The 21,003-nt window shown below is 37.2% G+C and overlaps 1 protein-coding gene across 2 annotated transcripts in view; it reads left to right on the plus strand.

The window, feature by feature from the left end:
- CDKAL1 (CDK5 regulatory subunit associated protein 1 like 1) overlaps positions 1 to 21,003 on the plus strand; it is a 419,452-nt gene that overhangs the window by 371,438 nt on the left and 27,011 nt on the right. For both annotated transcript variants that reach the window (XM_069809205.1, XM_069809203.1), the window contains exon 14: positions 19,313 to 19,396. In XM_069809205.1, coding sequence (XP_069665306.1) covers positions 19,313 to 19,396 — 84 coding nt within the window. The remainder of the gene's footprint in view (positions 1 to 19,312; positions 19,397 to 21,003) is intronic.

Below are 21,003 nucleotides of genomic sequence, written 5' to 3' on the forward strand. Positions count from 1 at the left end.
AAGTCCATGTGGTTAGTATTATCTGTTAAGTAGCTGCTTGTGATGATCAGCTTCCATCTGAAGGTCTGCATTAGTGACAAGGGATAGACAGTCCCCTGAGGACTGCTGAACTGCATTTTCAATGAGCTTTGGATCTTTTTTCAGCTATTTTAAGAGAAAAGTTTTGTTTAGAGGAAGCTGTTCGGTAGGAGCAGCTTGCTTTTCTTTTGAAAATAACTGCCAAGTTTTCTCCTCTCTTCCAAGATCTTTCAGGATCTAATAATTTTTTTAGGTGCATTATTAGGTAGAAAATCAAGTGGTATTCTTTTTCTAATATGCTAGGCATTCCGTGATTGTGTCTTGATATTTAATTGTGAATTTTTTACATGTTGTAATTTTTCAACTTTTTCTTGCAGGGCACTTACCTATATAAAGTCTTCATTATTCCTAGCAGTCCAGTCTTTTTTGTTTTACTTTTTCTTAGTTGTTTTTAAATATCTAGCTGAGGAGGATTTCAGTATCACCTGAGCATTGAGATGCTAACAAAACATTTGGCTGCTTTTGATCCCTGTACTCTGGAGGCAGTATTTATTAATAAGAAGTGATGGACACAATACTTAAAATGAGTTTATTCTGCTGTCCTTTAAACAGAAGAGAACTTCCAAACAAATGTCTCCTAAATCCATTCTTGTCACACATCATGCTTTTTAGTAGAAAAGGTTTTTTCTTTTTTTTTTTTCCAGCAATTATATATCCACTATGAGTCTGCGGTGGAGGTTGGTCAAGGCAAGCACATTTATATTACATTATCTATAGAGACCATAATCTCTCTGTATGCTCATCAGTCTTACTGCTTTTGAACACATGCTTCAAGAAGGCTGCCTTTTGTTAATACTGGTCCATTCTCGTATGCAACTATGAAGGGTATCTGAAACAGCACGTATTCTGTTTGCAATGGTACGAATTTCATTTTGTGTACCCAATTTACCTAGCAAGTTTTTTAACACTGCTACTAGGATATAAATAGCAAATACCAGATTGTAGCAAAGTCAGTGAGGGATGCCTTATCATCCGTCTCTCCAGGAAAACCCAGGGATAATTCATGAGTTCTGAACTGAGCCCCTCGGCCCATGACTCATTTTTGTTCTATTACTCTGAAGAGTCAAATTTACATCCCAAATGAGTACACCTACAGATTTTATTATCTTTAAAAATCTGTAGCAGGCCTGCTGACTACAGCTTAAGTCTCTTCATAGTGAATAGTTACGCATAATCTTTTTAAATGACCAAAATTATTAATTATTTGAAAGATTTCTTCTAGCAAAAAGTAGATACTACTATGCCATATGACTGTACTCGTAATAATCAGCTCCCATAGGTCAATTAAATGCTTCAGGGTTAGTCAGCAAGCAGACACCCATCACTGCTGCATGTACTTAGATGGAATGGAAGTTATTGCTTAATTATTCCATTTAAGACTGGATGGAAAAGGGGTCATTACGGGTTTAAAGCTTTACTTTCAATTTATATGGTTTGGAATTATACTTACAAAGAGAAGAGCTTTTCTCTTTGCATAAATTAATTTAAAATCATAGACTTTTGAGTGCTCTTCAGAAAGTAAATGGGATTCTGATTAATTTTAGTTCTGCAAATGCGGGACTGAGTAATGAACTGAATGTAGACTGAAATCATGAGGAAGTTGAAGAGATCTTTTGAAATATGTGTGAAAATGTCAGATGGATCTGCTGAACATGTGTTTCCTTCATACGATGCAACCAAATGTTTAGGTTTCCAGCCTATATAATAAATTGCGTGCAGTGCCTCCCTCAGCCTTCTGTGGCATGTGTTCAAGGTGTGAAACCCATTATTCTGAAAGCTTTAAGTTGTCAATGGAATTCTAGGAAAGCAGGGAAATGTGTGGTATTACATTTTCTAAAGAAGCAATCTGTCTGCTTTCAAGGGTCACATTTTTGTGTCTGATTTATTGCCGTTGCATCCATATGTACAGCTTATGTGCAGCTCCAGGACACTTGTACTAAGAAATCCTACATTCTTCAAATCAAATAATTGTATGGAATGTCCTTCTGTTTTTGAATAGATTCCTTTTGATTAAACTCATGGTCATGAGTATTTGTTACGTAATCCAAATGTCAGGTGTATGCAATGTAAAATGTTGAAAGACACAACAGTCTTCCTACTCTAATCTTAGTATTTCCTAGTGAGAATTTTGTACTCACTATTCATTTTCCCTTGTGTATCGTACACCTCCTTTACAACAAATACGATCTCTAAAGAAAATAATTCACAGGAAGGTTGCTGATCTTTTCATCAGTCTATCATAAAATCAAAATTAATTTAAATTATGGGGTTTTACTATGTATTTACTGAAATTCTCATCAGTATATATTGAAGTTCTGAATATTGAGTCCATCTTTCTACCTGTTTTTCTTTTCAAATTGTTTACTTAAACTGATCATTTATTTTGAACTGCCTGAAGCAAATGCACAAAAAAATAGAAATCAGTTTCAAACGATGAGAGGAGCGAAAACAAGTAGGTGCTGCTTTGATCTTGATTCAGACTGGTTCTGTGAAAACACTGGCTGTTGTTAGTTGAGATATCTTATCCCATCTTATCCTAAATGACAAAAATGTTACTGAAACTTAAATGGCTAATGTGAACTCAGTTTTACCGTGTGGTCTGTTATTTCAGTAGCACACACAAGAACAATAATACAATACTTTAAGAATTTCATTTAACAGTGAGCTCAGAGATAATTCGTGACTTCTAGTGTGGATCTACAAGCAGAGAGCACTCAGTTGGAGCAGTAAGAAATGCAATATGGTGTCACTGTAACCAGGAACTGTTGAGGGCCACGTAGTGTCACCCAGTTGACTACATACTTGGGGTCTCCAGATTAACTCAAGACTGGCTTTGCTTATGATTTACACTGCTGCTGTTATATATAAAACTGCACTGGGCGGATGAGCTGCAGCAACATTTCAGAATGCTTTACCCAAGGAGGAGACGCAGCAGTTTGTGAAAAGAGCAACCTGTGGAAGGGCTAGAGTCAAGGAGACTAAATCAACTAAATGGAAGTCTACAAAGATCAGAGACCTGTTATTTTTGTTTTAAAATATAATGCCATGGGATTAAAAACAGAAAGTGCCTTATATTCAACAAAGCTAAAAGGATTATCTGTCTTAAGGACAAAAAAAAAGGGGGGGGGGGGGAAGGCGGCTCCATGACACATGACTGGATGCAGTTTGCTTAAATCAGACCACCCAACCACAGTGTTCTCCTGGAATAGTATGCTGTATACAAAGCATACATATTAACTGTTAACCTCTCACTGACTTTAGATAACATTTCTGGACACGTGCATGGTATATTGTAGCCCAGTTGCCAATGTGAACACTTAAAGATATTTTCTCGAATAATATTGTTGTGGCCACCCGGTGAGCAGCCAACTCTTATCTGTAAAGCCAGTTTGAGGAGCAATGGCAGCTCTGTTGTAGATATTAGCTGACACCTTTAAACTAAATCTTTTGCTTCACTGATCATCAGTCTCTGTGTTAAACAAGCCAAAAAGCAAGCAGATAAAGGAGAGATTTGAGATTACTGTAAAAACTGCAATGACAAAAGGATTTGCCAGTTCAGAGTCATCTGCCATTTGCCAAGGATTCAACATAACCACAAACTGATGTTTGCTTTTACCATCACTTCTCTTTATTTTCAACCAATGTCCTGTGCACCATTCCATGCATAGCAGAATAATCATTTTCTTTCTAATGCCCAAGGCAGCTGGTGTGTCCTGAGTAAGAAGATTACATTTGCAGTGGCAAGACAAGTATCTAAACACATTAAATTAATCTCCCAGTCCTCCCATAATTGAAGAACCTGGTTGTTGAAATTTTACTGCCTTCTGGAGAATTTCAAAACCATGGAAGGGCTGGAGTCAGACTCTGATGGCCTTGCAGTCATATCATTATCCTTCACGCAAGTCACACTATAAGAGAAGGCTCAGGTGGCAGGGACAGAAAAAATCCGTGTTACTGTATCTGCCAATGTCATTCGGACTGGCCTCCTCCTAAGAAGACAGTGCAGCATTTGATACTGAAACAGAAACTGTATTTTAAAACATTTCTGTAGCTCTTTTCTTCCCACAAGTTGAATGTATTATTACCTCTATAGGTAAAAGGGTAAACTTTCTAGTACAGGCAAAAGCCTTGTATAAATATAAGCCCTCCTGACAGACGTTCATAAATAATTAGACCTTTGTGCTTCTGAACTACTTTTTTTCAACTTTTATCCCATTTTTTGAGCAGTGTATTATAGTATAAAGACGAAGGCAACTGCGGTCTGCATATACCCAAATGGCCTGTGTACTTTAAGTCTATCTGTAGGAATAGGAAGAGTACCGCTGCCCCAGACTGATTTTCCTTTTCCATGCTAAAACCTCAGCAAGGTGTTTATTTAGATAATAAACAATAAAGTTTGTTTGATAAAGTCCTGCTGACTTGTAAATTTCTTACTCTGTGGACACCAGAGAACAAAGAAAGAAAATCTATGAAACAAGTAGCCCAAGGACAACTATGTGTTTTTTCCGCAGTGCCTTAGAGGATTAGACTGTATTCTGGCAATTATTTATTTTCTATGCAGTTTTTTTAAAGAAGCATTAAATGTTGAAGTGCTAAAATGCAGCAAAACTGTTAAACAACTTAAAGGGAAAATGAATAGCAGTTTTCCACAGTTCCCTGACTTCATTATCTTTGGATTTTTTATCTATGCCTACCATGAGATTTCTTTAATAGCTTCTTCAAGTATCTGTGTTCTAGGAAAAATACATGTTCCCTTCATATTTTGTGCCCTGTTCTCGATATTGCTGCTAAAAATATAGTAGCACTTATGAAGTTATATAAGAACAAAACAGTTAAAATGAATCAAGAACAGGTATATTCTAATGCTAAAATAAAAAATATATCCACATAAGACTGACTAACATTTTTGCTAGTGTAGAAACTGGCAAACTAATGAACACCCAAACACAAAAAGAAAGGCTATAAAATGAAAAAGCACTCTGCTTGAATAACGGCTTGCCCCTATTTTACAGATGGGAAAACTGGGGCGCGTAGAGAACTTAATTGATTTCCCTAGTGTCACCCTATAAATCATTGATGTGACAAGGCCTAAAGCTGATTCTGTCTGAGAGCTATGCAGCTAACTCTTTGCCTGACTCTCTTCAATAAACAGATTCTGAAAGCATGTTCTCTTCCATGCAATAATTTATACTTGATGCATGAGAAGCCTGAAGTATGAGCAGATAATGCTATTTGATCTGTATTTTGCAAAAAGCCCTTCCAGATACTCTGTTCTACTTGATCCGCTTCTTTCATAAACAGATTTTGTGTTGCCGCCTTCTTTCCTTGTTCAATCTCCTTTCTCTTTGTGTAAATGAAATGGCATATCCTCTCTCCCAGGTTCTGCATTTATTTCATGCTCTCTTGAGTTTGGATCACATAACTCATCTCAGCCTCTCTGAGAGGCTAACCTCTTCTTCACTGAGGCTGGGTCATGAATAATTTCCTAGAAAGTGAGGCATTACCTCTTCTTCAACCCTGGAGCAGAGGGAATATCAACTGTGAGCAATTATTACCAGTACCAACCACCTAAAAAGGTAAACCTGTGAGTCCTAAAGGCCCCTTCTTAGCAATGGACTCTTTACATCAGAGAAATTACTACATGACTTACCAGGACCTCTCACCTTCCTGGCCTCTGTATTAAGTCCTTGTTTTCTTTTAATCAGTCCCATTGTTAGTGCCATTTGTAAATACTAGACTTCAGGAGTCAGTGTACGAGCAGTCATGAGCCTTTACATCTCTTGCCTTGCCATCCAGCCTTGGTAAAAGGAAACAGACCTGGGACAAACCTAGGCTGAGGTCTTGATTTGGGAGCATTTTCTCTGCCTTTAGAAGGACCTTCAGGTCACGTGTGGCCCATACTCTGGCTTATCTCACTGCATTGTAGCTTAAAAGAATTTGGAAAAATGTTTGACAAATTTATTAAATGGTCAGAATCTTGATGACAAAAGTTAAAACATGTATTTTCGAAGTGCTTCAAATACAAATGTGACCAGTTATCTCATACCACCTGAAGAAATTCTGTCCTTGATTATATATAACAAATGAAAGGGCAGATATTTCCTTTATCAGAAGCACTCTGCAGAGATTAAGTTTAACAATGTTCCTCTAAAAATATAGCAAAAGCTCTACTCTCTCTACTGGTATTAAAGCATAATGGAATATAGCAAAATCCACTATATAAAATGACAGGGTTTTTTTGCCAAGCATGTCTGTAAGCTGGTTTAATCTATGATCTTGAAAAAGAAAGGGGAAAAAAAGCAATACAAGGATATGCCTAACTTCACGTTGACTTAATGACGATGATGCTGGTAATCACAGCTAAAGTGTTGGTTTGAAGGCTGGGTAGAGTTTCTATTTGTTCTGAAAAAAATTGTTATTCCATGACTTCTGTAGGCACTATTCATTTAGTAATAGATTTTGAACCAAGTATATTAAGAGTTGGGAGGAATCTGTTTTATTATTTATACTCCTCTGGAATTCTAAGGCTGTGCTAGAAATGTAGGTTTTCCAAGCCATAATCTATTTTCATATTCATACTGCTTTTTCTAACACTTGTGATAGGCATGCATATTAATGATAAAATGCACAAGTAGTAAATATTCATGTACTATGCCTACGTAGTTTAAATAACAATGCAACAAGTAGGAGAGCTAGGGAAAAAGTTGACCCTGCCCTAATTGCACAAAATGGATCAAAGTTGCAAAAAGTTATCTGGTAGCATGTGGTAGTAGGCAACATCTGCTGAGTTCAAGGGGTTGTTACAGTGGCTTCTAAAGCATGGCACAGTTTCTTCTCACCACCTTGCCACAGAAATCCTGTCCCCTGCTATGATAGCCTTTTGTTGTCGGCTCTCAGCAGTCTGGAATCAGCACAGCCTCCTTTCCTCTCCCATCAGATGGGGAACGTCCCTGAGCGTGCCCCTGGGTGGTAGAAACAGTGTGAAAATGCTCATGGTCGATCACATTGCTTCTGACAATACTGAAATTTAAGATCTGAGCCTTGGTATCCAAAGCAGTAAATTTCCCATACCTCTAACAACATGGAAATGTGTTGCCGTTGCATCTGAAGCTGGCAGTGTTCCGTGATTTGCTGAACTAACTGATGGTGGTGATGAGGGTGGTGAGGTTTGCCCTTTAATTCCACAAAACTGGTGTGAAGCATTTATGTCGCGGAGTTCTGTTATCGCCATTTTCTGGTTCCAGCCACTAATCAAGTCGCTAACATATGATGCTTATAATTGAGCTATGTCCTAAAATTTTGACATTCGGCTCTGACAATATCAATTTTGTCCAAGCGTAAATAAAAAGAAATTGTGTCTTTCATTTTTTTGTAACCTTTAATGAAGAATAGAGAATCTTAAAAAAAAAAAAAGTAAGATGCAATTACATTGGCCTGTTTCTTTTGTTTCAAAATTCTGTAATTACAAATAATTGAACAAAATTTCTACTAATTCTCAATTAAATTTGTGTACAGTTTTGCATCGCTGATCCCTGTCTTTACTGTAATCCCTATCAAGTTTCTAGAGCTTGAGAAACCTGAGTGACCCTGAGGTGTTTGTACCATTTTTACCGTAATAGCTACAAAAGACAACAGTGCAAATATGTGCAGAGTCAGTTGGGTGCAGGAGATACTGGCTAAAATTTTACGTTAGCTAGAATTGATAATTTCTTTGTGTGAAGATACGATGTTTTTAACGTGGTAAATCGTGCCATTTCTACCACATCCTTTAGGAGAAAGAAACAGTCCTGAAATTGCTTTGACAGGAGCCTTCTAATTTTCAGACAGTAAGCTTGATAACTATTTCTTTAGTATGCTATAATAAAACTCTAGACCCCATGCTGGCTTTTTTGGCAATCTTTTTAGCTTGTGCAATATGAAGCATGCATCAGCCCAGGCCTGTTCACCAGTATAGCTGATGAACCCAACTATAGCTATTACACCAAGCAACTTTGTCTTCATAACTGCATGAAAACAGTGTAAAATCTAAATGTAATTCTCTTCTCCTGTCTTATATACCTGCTATGCGTGACCACTGCACAGAAACTAGTTTATGCTCTTCTTGCTGCTTCTGGCATAAAGGGATAAAACACAAATGATGAGAGACTGATTCTGATCCAGAATTCTCTTTGGAGAATTCATAGTTAGCTGTTAAAGTGTAAGAGTAACTAAGACAACCTAGTACTGGCTCATTTTGTGCCCCATCTTAATTGTTTAAAGGGTGATTTAGGGTTAATTACTGGCATTTTGCCTTTGAAAACCAGCTGCTTATTGTGTTGTTGCCTTTACTGGTGTAAAAGGGGAAAGGGGCATAGATTTTGAAAGTGGAAAACGGTAAGCCTCATTTTTTTTCATGGGGACATCACTTTTTCTCCTCCATGCTAGAAGCATCTCAATGTGGATGAAACTAAAGCAATGGTTTGTGCTTCCTCTTGCACATATGAGACATGTTAATAGAGTCCCCTCAGGAGCAGAACTATTTTCAGGGAAAATAAAAAGAACAATTTTCTCAAGCTGGGTGTGGTAGAAAAATAAGATAAAATTATGTGTTGGGCATTTCAGTAAGATGTAGGCAGAAGGAGGAAAGAAGCTAGGAGAAATCTTGCTGCTCTTGAGTTTTCAGTCTAAACTTGCTGAAGAGTTTTTCTCAGGAGTGGGAGTATTGCTTAGTCTTACTCAGCTTTTTCATTCCAGTCAGGTATGAGGAAAATAGTACTCTGAAAGGAGGAAACACAGAAGAGGAAAAAGGGCAGGGTAGGAAAATAAAATGTTGCATACTACTGACCTTCTGATACGATCCAAGACTGAATGAAGACAACGGCAAAAACAAATGTATGGCCTTTTCTCACAAGTATTTCCACATGCTTTGAGAACATTAGAATACATGATTGACAGCAGTTATGGGAATACAACACTGATTTCTGCCTAGAGTACCCCATTCATTAATACATTTCTTTTAATGAATGATGATTTCTTCTCCATGCCTCTGATTTTGTTGTTTTGACTGTGATTAATTGCAGATTACTTACAAAAAGGAATGACCAGAAATAGCAATTTGAAAGAATATTTTTTCTTTGGAGAATTGTTGTATTTACATGGCGCGTTCTGTTTGTATGTGTGGGCTTTTGTCACAGAGGCATGGGAAGATCCTTTATTCCTGAGGCCCTGTTTCACAGCTATCAACCTCCTTTGAGGATGATCAGCAAAGACTGTAAAGACAGACAGACCAACTCCTTTCTTGACTATTCAAAACTGTTGAGCAATGTGTAAAAATTCCTCTGAATCCCCATTTTCATGTACACTGAACACATTTAAATCTAGTGACTAATTGTTCCTCTTGCCATACCCACACAGAGGGTTAAAAAGATCTGTTACGCAATTGCTGAAGAATCTTCTTTTTTCCGTTACTCTTCTGTTAGCAAAGACTTTGTACCATAAGAAGTTTCAGGCCTGTCTAGCTCCTGTATTGTTTAGTGTATGTATCCAAACCATTGTATTGGTTTTATTGGTAATGTAACCGACACTTTTGGTCGGTTGGTTTGGAATTTGAAACTTGCAAGGTGAGAACATAATAGTCTGATTAGTGATGTGATATGCACAGAACTGCAGCCCAAATATTGACATCAGCTGTAATTTTTTATTAAAAACTAGGTTTTTAGAAAGGTTTATAATATGGTTTTAACATCTGCGTTAGAGATTATAGCATGTTTCTTGTTGATCCATCTCAATAATTAATTTCACTCGCAATTAAATTTTACAGCTTGTTTCACTTTTTGTCTTGTTAAAATTCAGCTACAGCATAGGATATTGCTGCTTAGTTTGAAAGACTGTAGAAACCCCTTGTGTCTTCCAATTTTTAAGTATTATTATCTGGGCTAAGTAAGGACTTTTTTAAAGAGGAGAAGGTTGGACACAGTGGTATAGGTGTTGAAGAGAACTTACAAAGTAGTGAAGCTTTTAATTTGACATATTTGTTTCTGATGTCATGCAAAAGGTAGTGTGCTGAGGTATATACAACAGCACACAACTGAGATTTTTGTGATAACTTTATACATAGCCTTGAGAGTTGAGTAGGTTGTAAAGAAGATGTTAGAAAGAAAAACTTAGTCCATAATCATTTTTTTTCTTTTTCTTCTAGAACAGAAGTGATTTAACGTATGACTTCCTTGAACTGATCTCTGTTAACTTCCTTTAAAGGACAATAAAGAATTGGTCAGAATTTTATTCTAGTATGCTAATGAAGAGGTCCTTCTTTTGGTTACCTTTTTATATGCAAATAATTGGCATACTGTTTAAAAATAGTAAAATGCATCACAACTAGTTTGACAGTAGTGACTATTAAATTCTAAACAACATGAAGTCACACTACATTTATCACTCCTTAATGAATCATTCACTTTGGTCCCTCTGTAAGCCCTTGACGTTATTTGTCATTCAGCACTATGCCTCTAGAAGTGTCAGCAGTTCTAGGGTCTTACCTTGCCTTAGATTGAAGAAATCCCCTGAAGTGTGTCATTTTTGATCATATATTGGCTACCTTCAAAATAAAAGAAAATAATGTCATTTCCTATCCTCATTAACATTATCAGCTTCTGATGATGTTCAGATGCTTTTGTTAGCAGCCTGTGATTCATGTATGCAAAAGGAGTTTTATTATTCTTTTGAAAAGAAAGCTGATACATATTTATACCCCCTTTTTTAACTCTTTCAGTTAGTGCCACCATTTTTTTATTCTGAGTTAATTAACTTGCGACAATGTGATGTTATGTATTTGGTGTGTTAATGTATTAATACAGCTTTTAGTGGATTTTGGGGAAGAATTGGGTTTGGCTTTGCATATGGGGCCATTGTGGACCTTTGTTTTATCTGTTTTATCCCATCTGCTCTTCCTTTGTTGTCAGATGAGATGAACAGAGAACATTGGCTTCAGTAGTAGGATAAGCAGAAAAATTATATTGATATTTTGGAGAGAAGCCCAACCTTTTGGAGCAGTCTTTTTGGTGTATTTGATTAAAACATGTCGGGCTATCTATGTATTCTAGGAGCATCCAGTCTTACTGTGGGGATTCCAGTATCGCGTCAGGGAAGATGGTATTGACTGTTGATTAGTATCAATGCTGTTTTCACTTTGTCATCAGCTTACATCCAGTATTTTCACCTACTCCCAACTTTTTCCCTGCTTTTTCCTGTCTGTGAGGAAGCAACGTGCAGTTCTGCCTGCAATTTACTGAAGTTACACTTACGTTAGGGCCTCTGATTATTACCGGCAATTCTCTCCAACAGCTGGTGATGCTGAATCTGTGCTGAACGTGGTATGACATCGGTCTGTGCTACATCAGCACCCTTCTGACAGAGCCACTGGTGGGCAGGTTTCTTTCCGTAGTGTAGACAAGACTTTAATCTGAGAAAACAGATTGGTATTGCAAGCTCCTAAAGTAATTTCTGGAGAAGTTATTTGATAGGGTATTTACTGAGATGATTTATAAATTCTCGTATAACTGATACTTGTCCGGGCTTATGCAGCTGTTAAAAGAGATCACTGAAACAGGAATTGCATATTGTTGCCTTAGCAACTGCCACTTCATATTGTGCTTAAATCACTTGGAAATATGCAGTGTATCTTAAGGAATTGCTTCCAACAAAAACAGCCGATCTTAAATAACTTTAAATAATTTCACTGAAGAAGCTGAAAGGATGGCTTTTCCTAACAAAGACCATCATATTTTTAAGCTTGGTAGTCTCAATTTGCCACAGGCTTAGCTTGTTAAAAAACAGCAAAGTAAACTTTAAAGAACCCAAATATTTGTTTATTCATGCCACCAGAATCCACGTGATTGCCAAATTTGCTGGAAGTTGCAAATATTTTTAAAAGATTCCTCTAAACTCCATCTTCCATTCTAGAAGATCGACATTAATAGTTTCGTTTCCTATACTTATATTTTAAATGTCAAGCTTCTTTAAGGGCAGACTGTTTGTCTAGGTTTTTGGTTTGTTTCTGAACTGTTATGGGTATGAAAGGAAGACCTTAAACATACTTTACCTACCCAGATGTTTCTTGTTCCTATTTTGAACTGATCTTTTCATTTAGACTTTTTCTGTAGATATTTGCCACAGTTTTATGGGGTTTGTTAGATCATCTAAAAAAACAGGGGAGAGACTTTTGCCACTATTATATTAAGGCAGTTGCTTGAGTGTTCACGCTACATGATAGTCTCAAATACCAGTTGTGCATAGAGTATTTTATATTGCTATAGCAACTTCCCCAGCTTTGTGGACACTACTCTGTGAGCTGTGTAGCAATCAGAATTGGATTTTGCACGTGTGGAAACAGAGTTTCAGAAAGCACAAGGAAACAGCCAGAGTCCCTTAGCAACGTTGTGCTGGATCCAGAATAAAACGCAATTCTGCCACCTCATCCTTTTACTGCTTAAGTCCAGGTTTACAACAGAAAAATCCAAATAAGAGAGACTGCTTTAAGAGGCAATATATATCTCCCATATCAGAAAACTTATTTGCCTTTTATAATATTATACACAGTTAATAAAATTGAGAAAGGTAATACAACAGAGTTGTCGACATGCTGCTTTTATTACCCCTTTTCTAGGCAATGAAAAGGAGAGACAAGCAAAATGCAAACTTACAGAATTTAAAAGGAATCAGATATTTTGAGGACCAGTTGTCATTTTTAGGTCACCGCTCACATCTCTGAACATAATTTTCATCTGAGCTGCATGGCAGGGTTTGTATGTGTTGGAAGAAGCTACATTTTCACAGCAGGAGACCAAATCAAAATGAAGCAGTCAGATGCAGGTGCACAGTAATAGAAAGGATCTATTTACCCTGAAGCGTGAGCAATGGGCCAAGAAAGCAGAAGCAGTCTACTTCCATCTCTCGCCTCCTTCTCTCCCTACCTTTTCCCTCCCCCATAGCTATGCCAACAAATTCATAAGGGGACCAAAGAGAAGGTGTTCACTTGCTTTTAATGAGCTGCATTGCCTGCTGCTGAAAGTCTGAGGCACTTTTTTGTTATGCTGATTGTGTACTATTAGAGCTGGCTGTCTTTAATTTATACCTAATCCTTCCTTCCTGCTTGCACAGCCTCAAGCCAGCCTGGAAAACGGTTGAAAGAGTTTGTCCTGTGGGCATCTGTTGCCTGTGTCCATTCTGAATTCCTGAATGACGCTGTGGAAAGAGCAGTATAGCTGAAGCATGTGTGCTTAAAACAGGAAAAAAAGACAGTTTGCTTAGATACTATTTTATAAATCATACATTTTATGTAATCCTTTTAAAATAAAAATCCTGCAGCTTTGTTTAAATATGGGCAGTTTAGTAATGGTGCTTTGACAAAGTCAGCTGTGTTGGTTGACAGTGAAATGAGACACCTCGATGAGCACTGGCCGCTTTTCACGTGGGATTCTGGAGTTCTCTAGTTGAGAGCTAAGTACTTTCCTACGTGCAAAGACGACCACCCAATGCTGTTTCCAAGGCTGCAAAAAAACTGAGCAATGTAAGTAAGGGAAAAACACTGACTCATAGCAAGTGTGAAATGTTAAAATTTAGCCGCACTGGACTTAAGTGCAAAACAGTCTGATACGGATAGTGGGACCAGTAATATCCACTGTCTTTTTACAGATTTGTTCGTAGTTCATACATAGCTCTGTGATCTATGTAAGAGACTGAGAATTTTGTTTTCCTTGCTAATTAGTGGCATTGTAGAACTGAGGTAGCATCGTCTAGGTTTGGGAGGAGGAGGCAGGAATACATGAAATCTGTGTGGTGAAATCTGCCGCTTACTCTGCACCACTGGAGTGGTCAAGTTCTCTGTTTCTTTCCTCAGGTGTAAAATGGGCCAGATGCATGTTGTAAAGATTAATCTGATTGATGCTTGTATGATGTAAAAGATGCAGGACTCTAAATATTTAATGTCACTCATTGCTGCATTTCTATAGGGAGCTGTGCACTAAACAAAACATAATAAAAAGGAGGCACCTACCCATCTGGAATTGGACAACAGTGGTAACATAAGCCCTAGTAAAGTGGCAGCTGTCTGTGCTGCACGCTAGAAAAGTATTTTTAACCTGGCAAAAAAATTGCCGTGCTCAGGAGCTGAACTGTTTTATATTACTGCTTTCCAATCTCCATGTTTAAAACCCTAACAACAGAAAACTCTGTAGAAGAACTCTGAGACAAGTCCATTCTTTGTTTCCAGTACTACCTTCAGAAAGGGAGATATGTATACACCCTAAATGTTGGAGCAGCAGTGCTGAATAGCAGAAAAAAGCAGTACAAAGGAGAGTTTGCAATGTGTTCTGGTATCATCAAAATGGGACCATGTCATAAGTTTGTAGAAACTTGGTCTTTTTTACAGGGAGGTTGTAGCAAACTTAGACTCATCTGTCAGGAAGAGAAAACATGTACAATGGATGAATAGAAGACTTAGAGAATGCTTAATTATAATTTTTGAGAAATTTGGCTGCTAATTACAGAAGGATTAATGTGATCCATAAAAAGTAGGTCCAGCAGTTCTTCCCTGCTCATAGGGAAGGACACATCATCTCTATAATTATTAAAACTTATTTTAAATAATTAGACCACAACTGAAAAATTGGGAAAGAAGCATACCAAAATTGATGTAGAATGAACACGTGCTAAATTACTTTTCCTTAAACTTTGTTGTACTTGGTAAGGGTCAAAGTATGCATGTTTACCAGAAGTATTCTGTACATTAGGATAATCTGCTAAAACATACACACATAAATTGTGACAGTGTGTATTTTTTATTGCCTCCTTTATGATGTATTTAAATAACAAATAAAGGAAAGTAGCTTTTTGTGTGGCTTCCAAGCCTTGTACTAAGTATGCTCCACAATGTTTGGGGTCAGAATCCAAGCCTGACTTCTTCAACACGAATGGAGAGATACTCATCGATTCCACTATGAATTGAACCCAGACTGAAAGGATGCTTTGGCAACTGTCTCTAAATCAAGGGAGATGGCTGTATGTGCAGTGTGCCGCCTTCTGTGGGAGAAGTATAGAAATACAGTGGTTACTAATTATTATTTTTTAGCCAAACAGACTCTTAAAAACAAAACTAGCAAAATTCAGATAAAAGAACAATAAGGAAACGGTGAGAAAGATCATGTGCCACATGCTCTGGCTGTAATAAGTAATGAATCAAACTGGAACAATTGTAGTTTTCATTAAGCAAAAAAAAAAAAAGGGGAGGAAACGTTATCTAATTACAGCAGGCCATTGCTGATGTTACGTAGCAATATTCTATCAAAGCATGTAAACAGGGCCCATCTTTTGCACCCATACTATTGTAGAATTTAAAAATCAGTCTTGGGTTTTATGTGATTCAGACAGTTTTGGTTTAAAAAACAAACCTAATTTGACTAAAGCCAAGAAGGATGTTTGACATTTCTTACCATTCATTCATTTTAGCATATCAGCCAGCTGGAAAAACTGCTTTTTGTGCTATTCATTAAAGGAAAAACTGAGCTATAGAATTATCATGTCAGAATTTCCTATAGGATAAATGAAGGTGAAATAAAAGTTCATAAGTGATTTGATTACTAATTCTGATATTTACAAACGACCTGGCAACTGTTGCAGTGTAGGAAGTGATAGGACCAGCAGTGCTTGTTGCATTATTTTTGGTGAAAATAAATTCCCCATGTGTAAATGATGTGACCAGTCCGTCTTGGGATGGGAGAGGTTGCCAGGCAAGTTTTTTGCTATCATTCATTATTATTTTCATGCTATCCTCCATAAAGGAAAAAAAAAAAATCATGGTTCTATAGGAATCTTTCCGAACTGAGATGCCAGGGCTGAGTTTCCTCACTTCCAGATGCTTTGTCAGAATTGTAGTTCCCTGAGAGCTGGAACTCGTGCATACCTGTGGGAGCAGATGAAAGAATAGGAATAAAAATAAGATACTGAATTACTTCTGCTGGTACATGCCTGAAAAAAATCATCAAAGGTTATTATAATTATGACTGTTATTAGATAGCATGTCTGGTTTCTGCATATTTAAATTCTGAGAGAGGTGAAACTTAGGCACTTACAGATCCCAGGGGAATAATTGCAAAAATGATGACATATTCCACTTCTTGAACAAATTTCAATACCAAAGCTGCATTCTGCGTACTTACATTTCTTCTTAATTATACTTGGATGCAGGATAGATAGTCATTTTCTGTCTTACAAATGTGTGTAGCCAATTAGTGTTGTAGATCATGAATACCCAATGGCCTAACTCATTAAATGGAATTTTCCTTTTCTGTTGTTATGGCAAAAGAGTCTGCAAATAGCTGAATATCATCTTTCCCTGTGAGCTCAGCCTTGGCCAAGGCTACAAATCCAGTAACTTGAGCAAGTGAAAAATTACTGGGTTTACCTGTACTCCTTACAGTTTGCCATCTTAGTCTTGTGAGTGTGTGTGTATGTACGTATATCCGTATTGTAAATCGGTATAGGCTGTTTGGCTCCTCTGCACTTCTGGTAGTCAATTTTAATGCTACAGTTTTGATGCTATGTGACAAATCTAGTCTTCCTGATTTCCTCCCATTCCCAAGAAATTCCGAGCCCAGAAGCTCTGTCTGGCCCACCGAGACGTGGAGACCTGAGCTCTTTTTGCTCATGGAAGCAAAGATAAGAAAAACTGGCAGTGTGTCTCTGAAGAAACCACTGCTTATATCAAATGATCAAACACAGGTGTTCTTTTCTTCTTTCCTCTGATTTTTTTATTATTATTATTTGCATTTCATGCTTGCCATTCTGTCATCTGAGAGTATGAAGATAACACATGTAGCTTAAACTACCTGACAGGCAGGAATCGTAGAGATGATGAAGGCAGAACGTTACGACCAGAGAGAAGCAGGGAACCACGAGACAGTTGTGAAATGAGTTACAGACCCAGTATTGCTTTGAGCTGGTTTTGCTAAGTTATGGTATGGCATCAGTAAATAATGAATACAATGCGAGGACATGACTTGGTGATTGGCCTTGGTGCTTTTCAGTGGTAGCATGTTCCCCCAAGGGTGAATGTTCCTTATCTAACATTTCGTCCTCTTCTTTTTCATAATATTGCATAACATCTGAGACTTTGGTACTATAGTGCTACAGCAGATACTGGGTTATGATTTTAAAAGATATGGTCTCAAATACTATAGAAACAACAAAATCTCTCCGTTCAGGGGAAATGTTCCCTGTAATCTTATTACTGGCATAGTTATCTCCAGTGCCTTCTTGACATGTATTTGCAAAAATCATCTGGAGATTTGAATCGGCTAACTGTTTTCTTGAAAGAAAAAAAACACCTTACCATTTAGGGGAATGGTAAATAGTTACACTGGATTTAGGTTACTAAAATTTGAGTTCATGTTGTATCTATTGTTATTTGTAATTGCAGACTTCTCAGAGAAACATGAATGGAAATTTTAAATGTGCTATAAACAACTGTTAAACACCTTTTAAAAGTATGCAAAAATATACATCTTTTCTACTATTAGGATTCTGTTACTGGGTCTGTAACTCAGGGCTTGTGCCCCTTCTGCTGTGTACCCCACAGTTGTGGTCCTAGGGAATTAACTCCACCTGCCTTTGGGGAGATGAGCTGGGGGCTTTCTGTCTCCCCTGCTCTCCAGGGTTTATTTGGGAATACTCCAGGTACATGCACAGGGAAGGGAAGGCAAGAGTTATTCCATTAAGTCTTTCTGTTTGGTGAGTGGAGAATTATATACATATCGTGTATGTGTGTATATATATGCATATATACAGTATATATACACACTGTAATGTAGATGTGATATTGCTGTTCTTATTTCTTCTTGTTCTTTTTCCTGCCATTGACTGTTAGAGAAAATCCTAATCTTATCTTTTACTGCTTGTACCTTAAAGAATCAAAACATTATTATCTGATCTGCATCTTCTTGCTAATTCACATGGACCTTATGCTGGAGGCCTTAAAACTTCTCCGTAACAGCTGCCACTAGGATATGGTAGAAGTCTTTCAGGGAGGGAGGAAGATCTTGAATGGAGCCTTGCTCACAGGTTTTAAAAGCTTGGAGTAAAATGTGAAACCTTTTTGATTCTCAAAATAGCAATAAAAGCAGTAAATTTAACTTGCTAGACAGTTGTAATTTGCAGAATGCATTTGTCAAATAGTTTGGAAATAATCCAGGGCACATTTAGATGAAAAAAAGTAGACATGGGCTCAGACTAAAAATGTGACCTAAGTGTCCTCCAAGGTTTGCAGAAATTAGGCAGTAAACTTCATTATACAACTTAGTAATGGACAAAATCAAAAGGTGTTGTGTGGGGGATTTTGAACTTTGGGGAAAGTCAGATTTTTTTTCATACATACTTGGCAGCTAAATTGCGACTGATTTGTTGGTCTTCCATTAACTAATTGTAAAACTGGTGCTTCGTTTGAACTGTGTTAGTGCATTTGGAAATTGGGAGGTATGATTGAAACACTGGACTTTTTAGCCCAGAGTTTATTTGGCCTTTAATATCGCTGTGTCTGTGAGTTGCTAAAAATTCTTCTCCATTGAGTCTTGGTAATATGCAGTGTTGACTCCACTGTCGTGGAAATCAATGTGATCTCATCGGTACAGTGAAATCGCCACAAAGGGTTAAAGAGATGCCCTGGCATAAATAACAAGTGCAGCTTTTCAGAAAAAGAAGGCAAATAAATGAGCTTGATGGCACCTAGAAGTTGTGCAGTGTGCCACAGTGCCCCGTTTCTCTCAGGTGCTGCTAATTGTTTTGTTTGTCAGAGGGCTCCTGGCAGGGGGGAGCGGTGTTACCTTTTTGTGATTGATTGCAGAATTTTATGCTGAAGGGGAGTTTTTCCATTAGTTGGATGAAGCCGTAGCGGACTCTGTGCACATCTGACATTTTTATTTGTTACTGTGTTAATATGTAAAAATCAGCTTGTATTTCTGAACTGGATTTTCTTTTTAAGCCATCACAGTACCACAGTTCTAGCCCTCCGTTCTGACTTTTAACCCTGTCAGTTTTAGACAGTTTGAACTAGGGCTTTCTCTGCCCTGCTTTCTTGCTGACACAAAATTTCCTCAGAGAATTTGATTATTTCTGCTAAGAGTGTTTGTTTGTAGTTGCAGCTCTCTTCTGAGTGTAATTCAATATTTTTGTTTTCTGAGACATCTCTCTTGTCTTTATTTTCCAGGTTGGTGAGAGGCAGAGAGTTCTGGTAACAGAAGAATCCTTTGATTCCAATTACTATGTTGCTCACAATCCTTTCTATGAGCAGGTACAGTTAAATAAACAAAATAACATCTTTTTGTTTTATCTTTGCTTTCTGATAATCTCAGCAGCACAGTGTGCCACAGTGCAAAAAAAACAAGTAAGAAACAAGAAACATTTTCCAGGAGAGGTGTGACCATCAAGAAATGTTTATGAGATATTTAGTTTCTGTGTCGTAAATAAAGTTTACCTGAAATTATGTTAAGTAATACACAGTGGCTCTTTGAGTGTACAGCATGAGGAGGATACTTGCTATGTATCCAAATTATTTGGAAGGTTTAAGAAGCTCTTAATTACTGCAGTAATTTTAATTTCTGTGTCTCCAAAGCATCGTTTTCTGAATTGTGGAATTTTAATAATTTCCATTCATCTTTCAGAGAATCCTTTCAGGCAATGCAATTTGCAAAAAAAATAATTTCAAGCAGTAGGAGGGGTCAGAAAGTTCTTTAGATGAACACTTCAGCCTGATATGTTGTATTTCCTTCTATGTACTTTCTATAAATGAATTCTTTCCACACAGAAACATTATCTTTGAGCTAGGAAGGAAGTAACAGCATCTGTTTCACAAAATTACTGGTTTTGCTCAAAAGCAGATGACTTGCTGAAAACCAATAAAATTGGCTTTTCTGAATCATCATGATTTCATTCTGGTTTTGCCTTTGGCTTGCTCTCCATTTTCTTGCACTGAGCTGCAGGCAGTTTGCTTTTGCTACCTTTAGTTATTGAGTTGTCTGAACCTGGCGAGGCTGCTGCTGCTGGCTGTGCTTATATAGTCACCAATAGTGCTTTCTTCTGGTTCCGGGTAATGTCACAGCATTTATTTATTTATTTTTGCTTAGGAGTAAGTAACATTACTGCTCTTGAAATATGTTTCTATTAGATATCTGGTTCACTAGTTATTTTTTCCCTGGTTTAATTTTTTTTAATACATCTCTTTCTTTTTTTTTGTTACATCTCTCACCTCTGTCTAAATCTTACATATCACTGTTTCTTGCTTTTGTAGCTTATCTGTCAGATTTGAGGAATATGGTTTTCCATATGGAGATGAAAAATTGCTTGGGGCTTTTTAGTGCTCAATACTTGTTTTATGAAAGTTTCATTAATTAAAGGAAAAGCAGTATGTGGAAAAAAAAAAAAAAGTGTTGATGTTTCATGGGGAGTTTGTAAAGCACCTAATACAGGTCCTGATTGGGACTGGTAGAGAATACACAAAATACAAACGGTAACATAGGGAGTAATTTTAAATTTTATTATGGAAGAAATACTTTCCATTATTAAAATGTATGTCTTTTCCCTAAAATCTTGTATGGCATGTTTGACAAGGTTAATATCCTACTGTTTGCCCAGGTAAGGACAAGACTTGGTGCTGGTGACTAACTTCACTAGCAGTAAATTTAATGATAGTAAATTGAAAACCACTGTTGAGTCACTAAATATCGTATTATACTTTGGAAGCTGAAGCTCGGAGTCCTGTTGTAATGTTCTGTTAACTCAAATAGTTATCAAACCTATTCTCTCTTCACTAAGCTCGTCTATATTAAAAGAGTTTGCTATTAGAGCAGCACATCGGCAGAGCTACACTGACAGACTTTCTGGTAGAACTGCAGCTTATAT

This window comes from Haliaeetus albicilla, chromosome 21 (genome assembly GCF_947461875.1).
Source record: "Haliaeetus albicilla chromosome 21, bHalAlb1.1, whole genome shotgun sequence".
NCBI lineage: Eukaryota > Metazoa > Chordata > Aves > Accipitriformes > Accipitridae > Haliaeetus > Haliaeetus albicilla.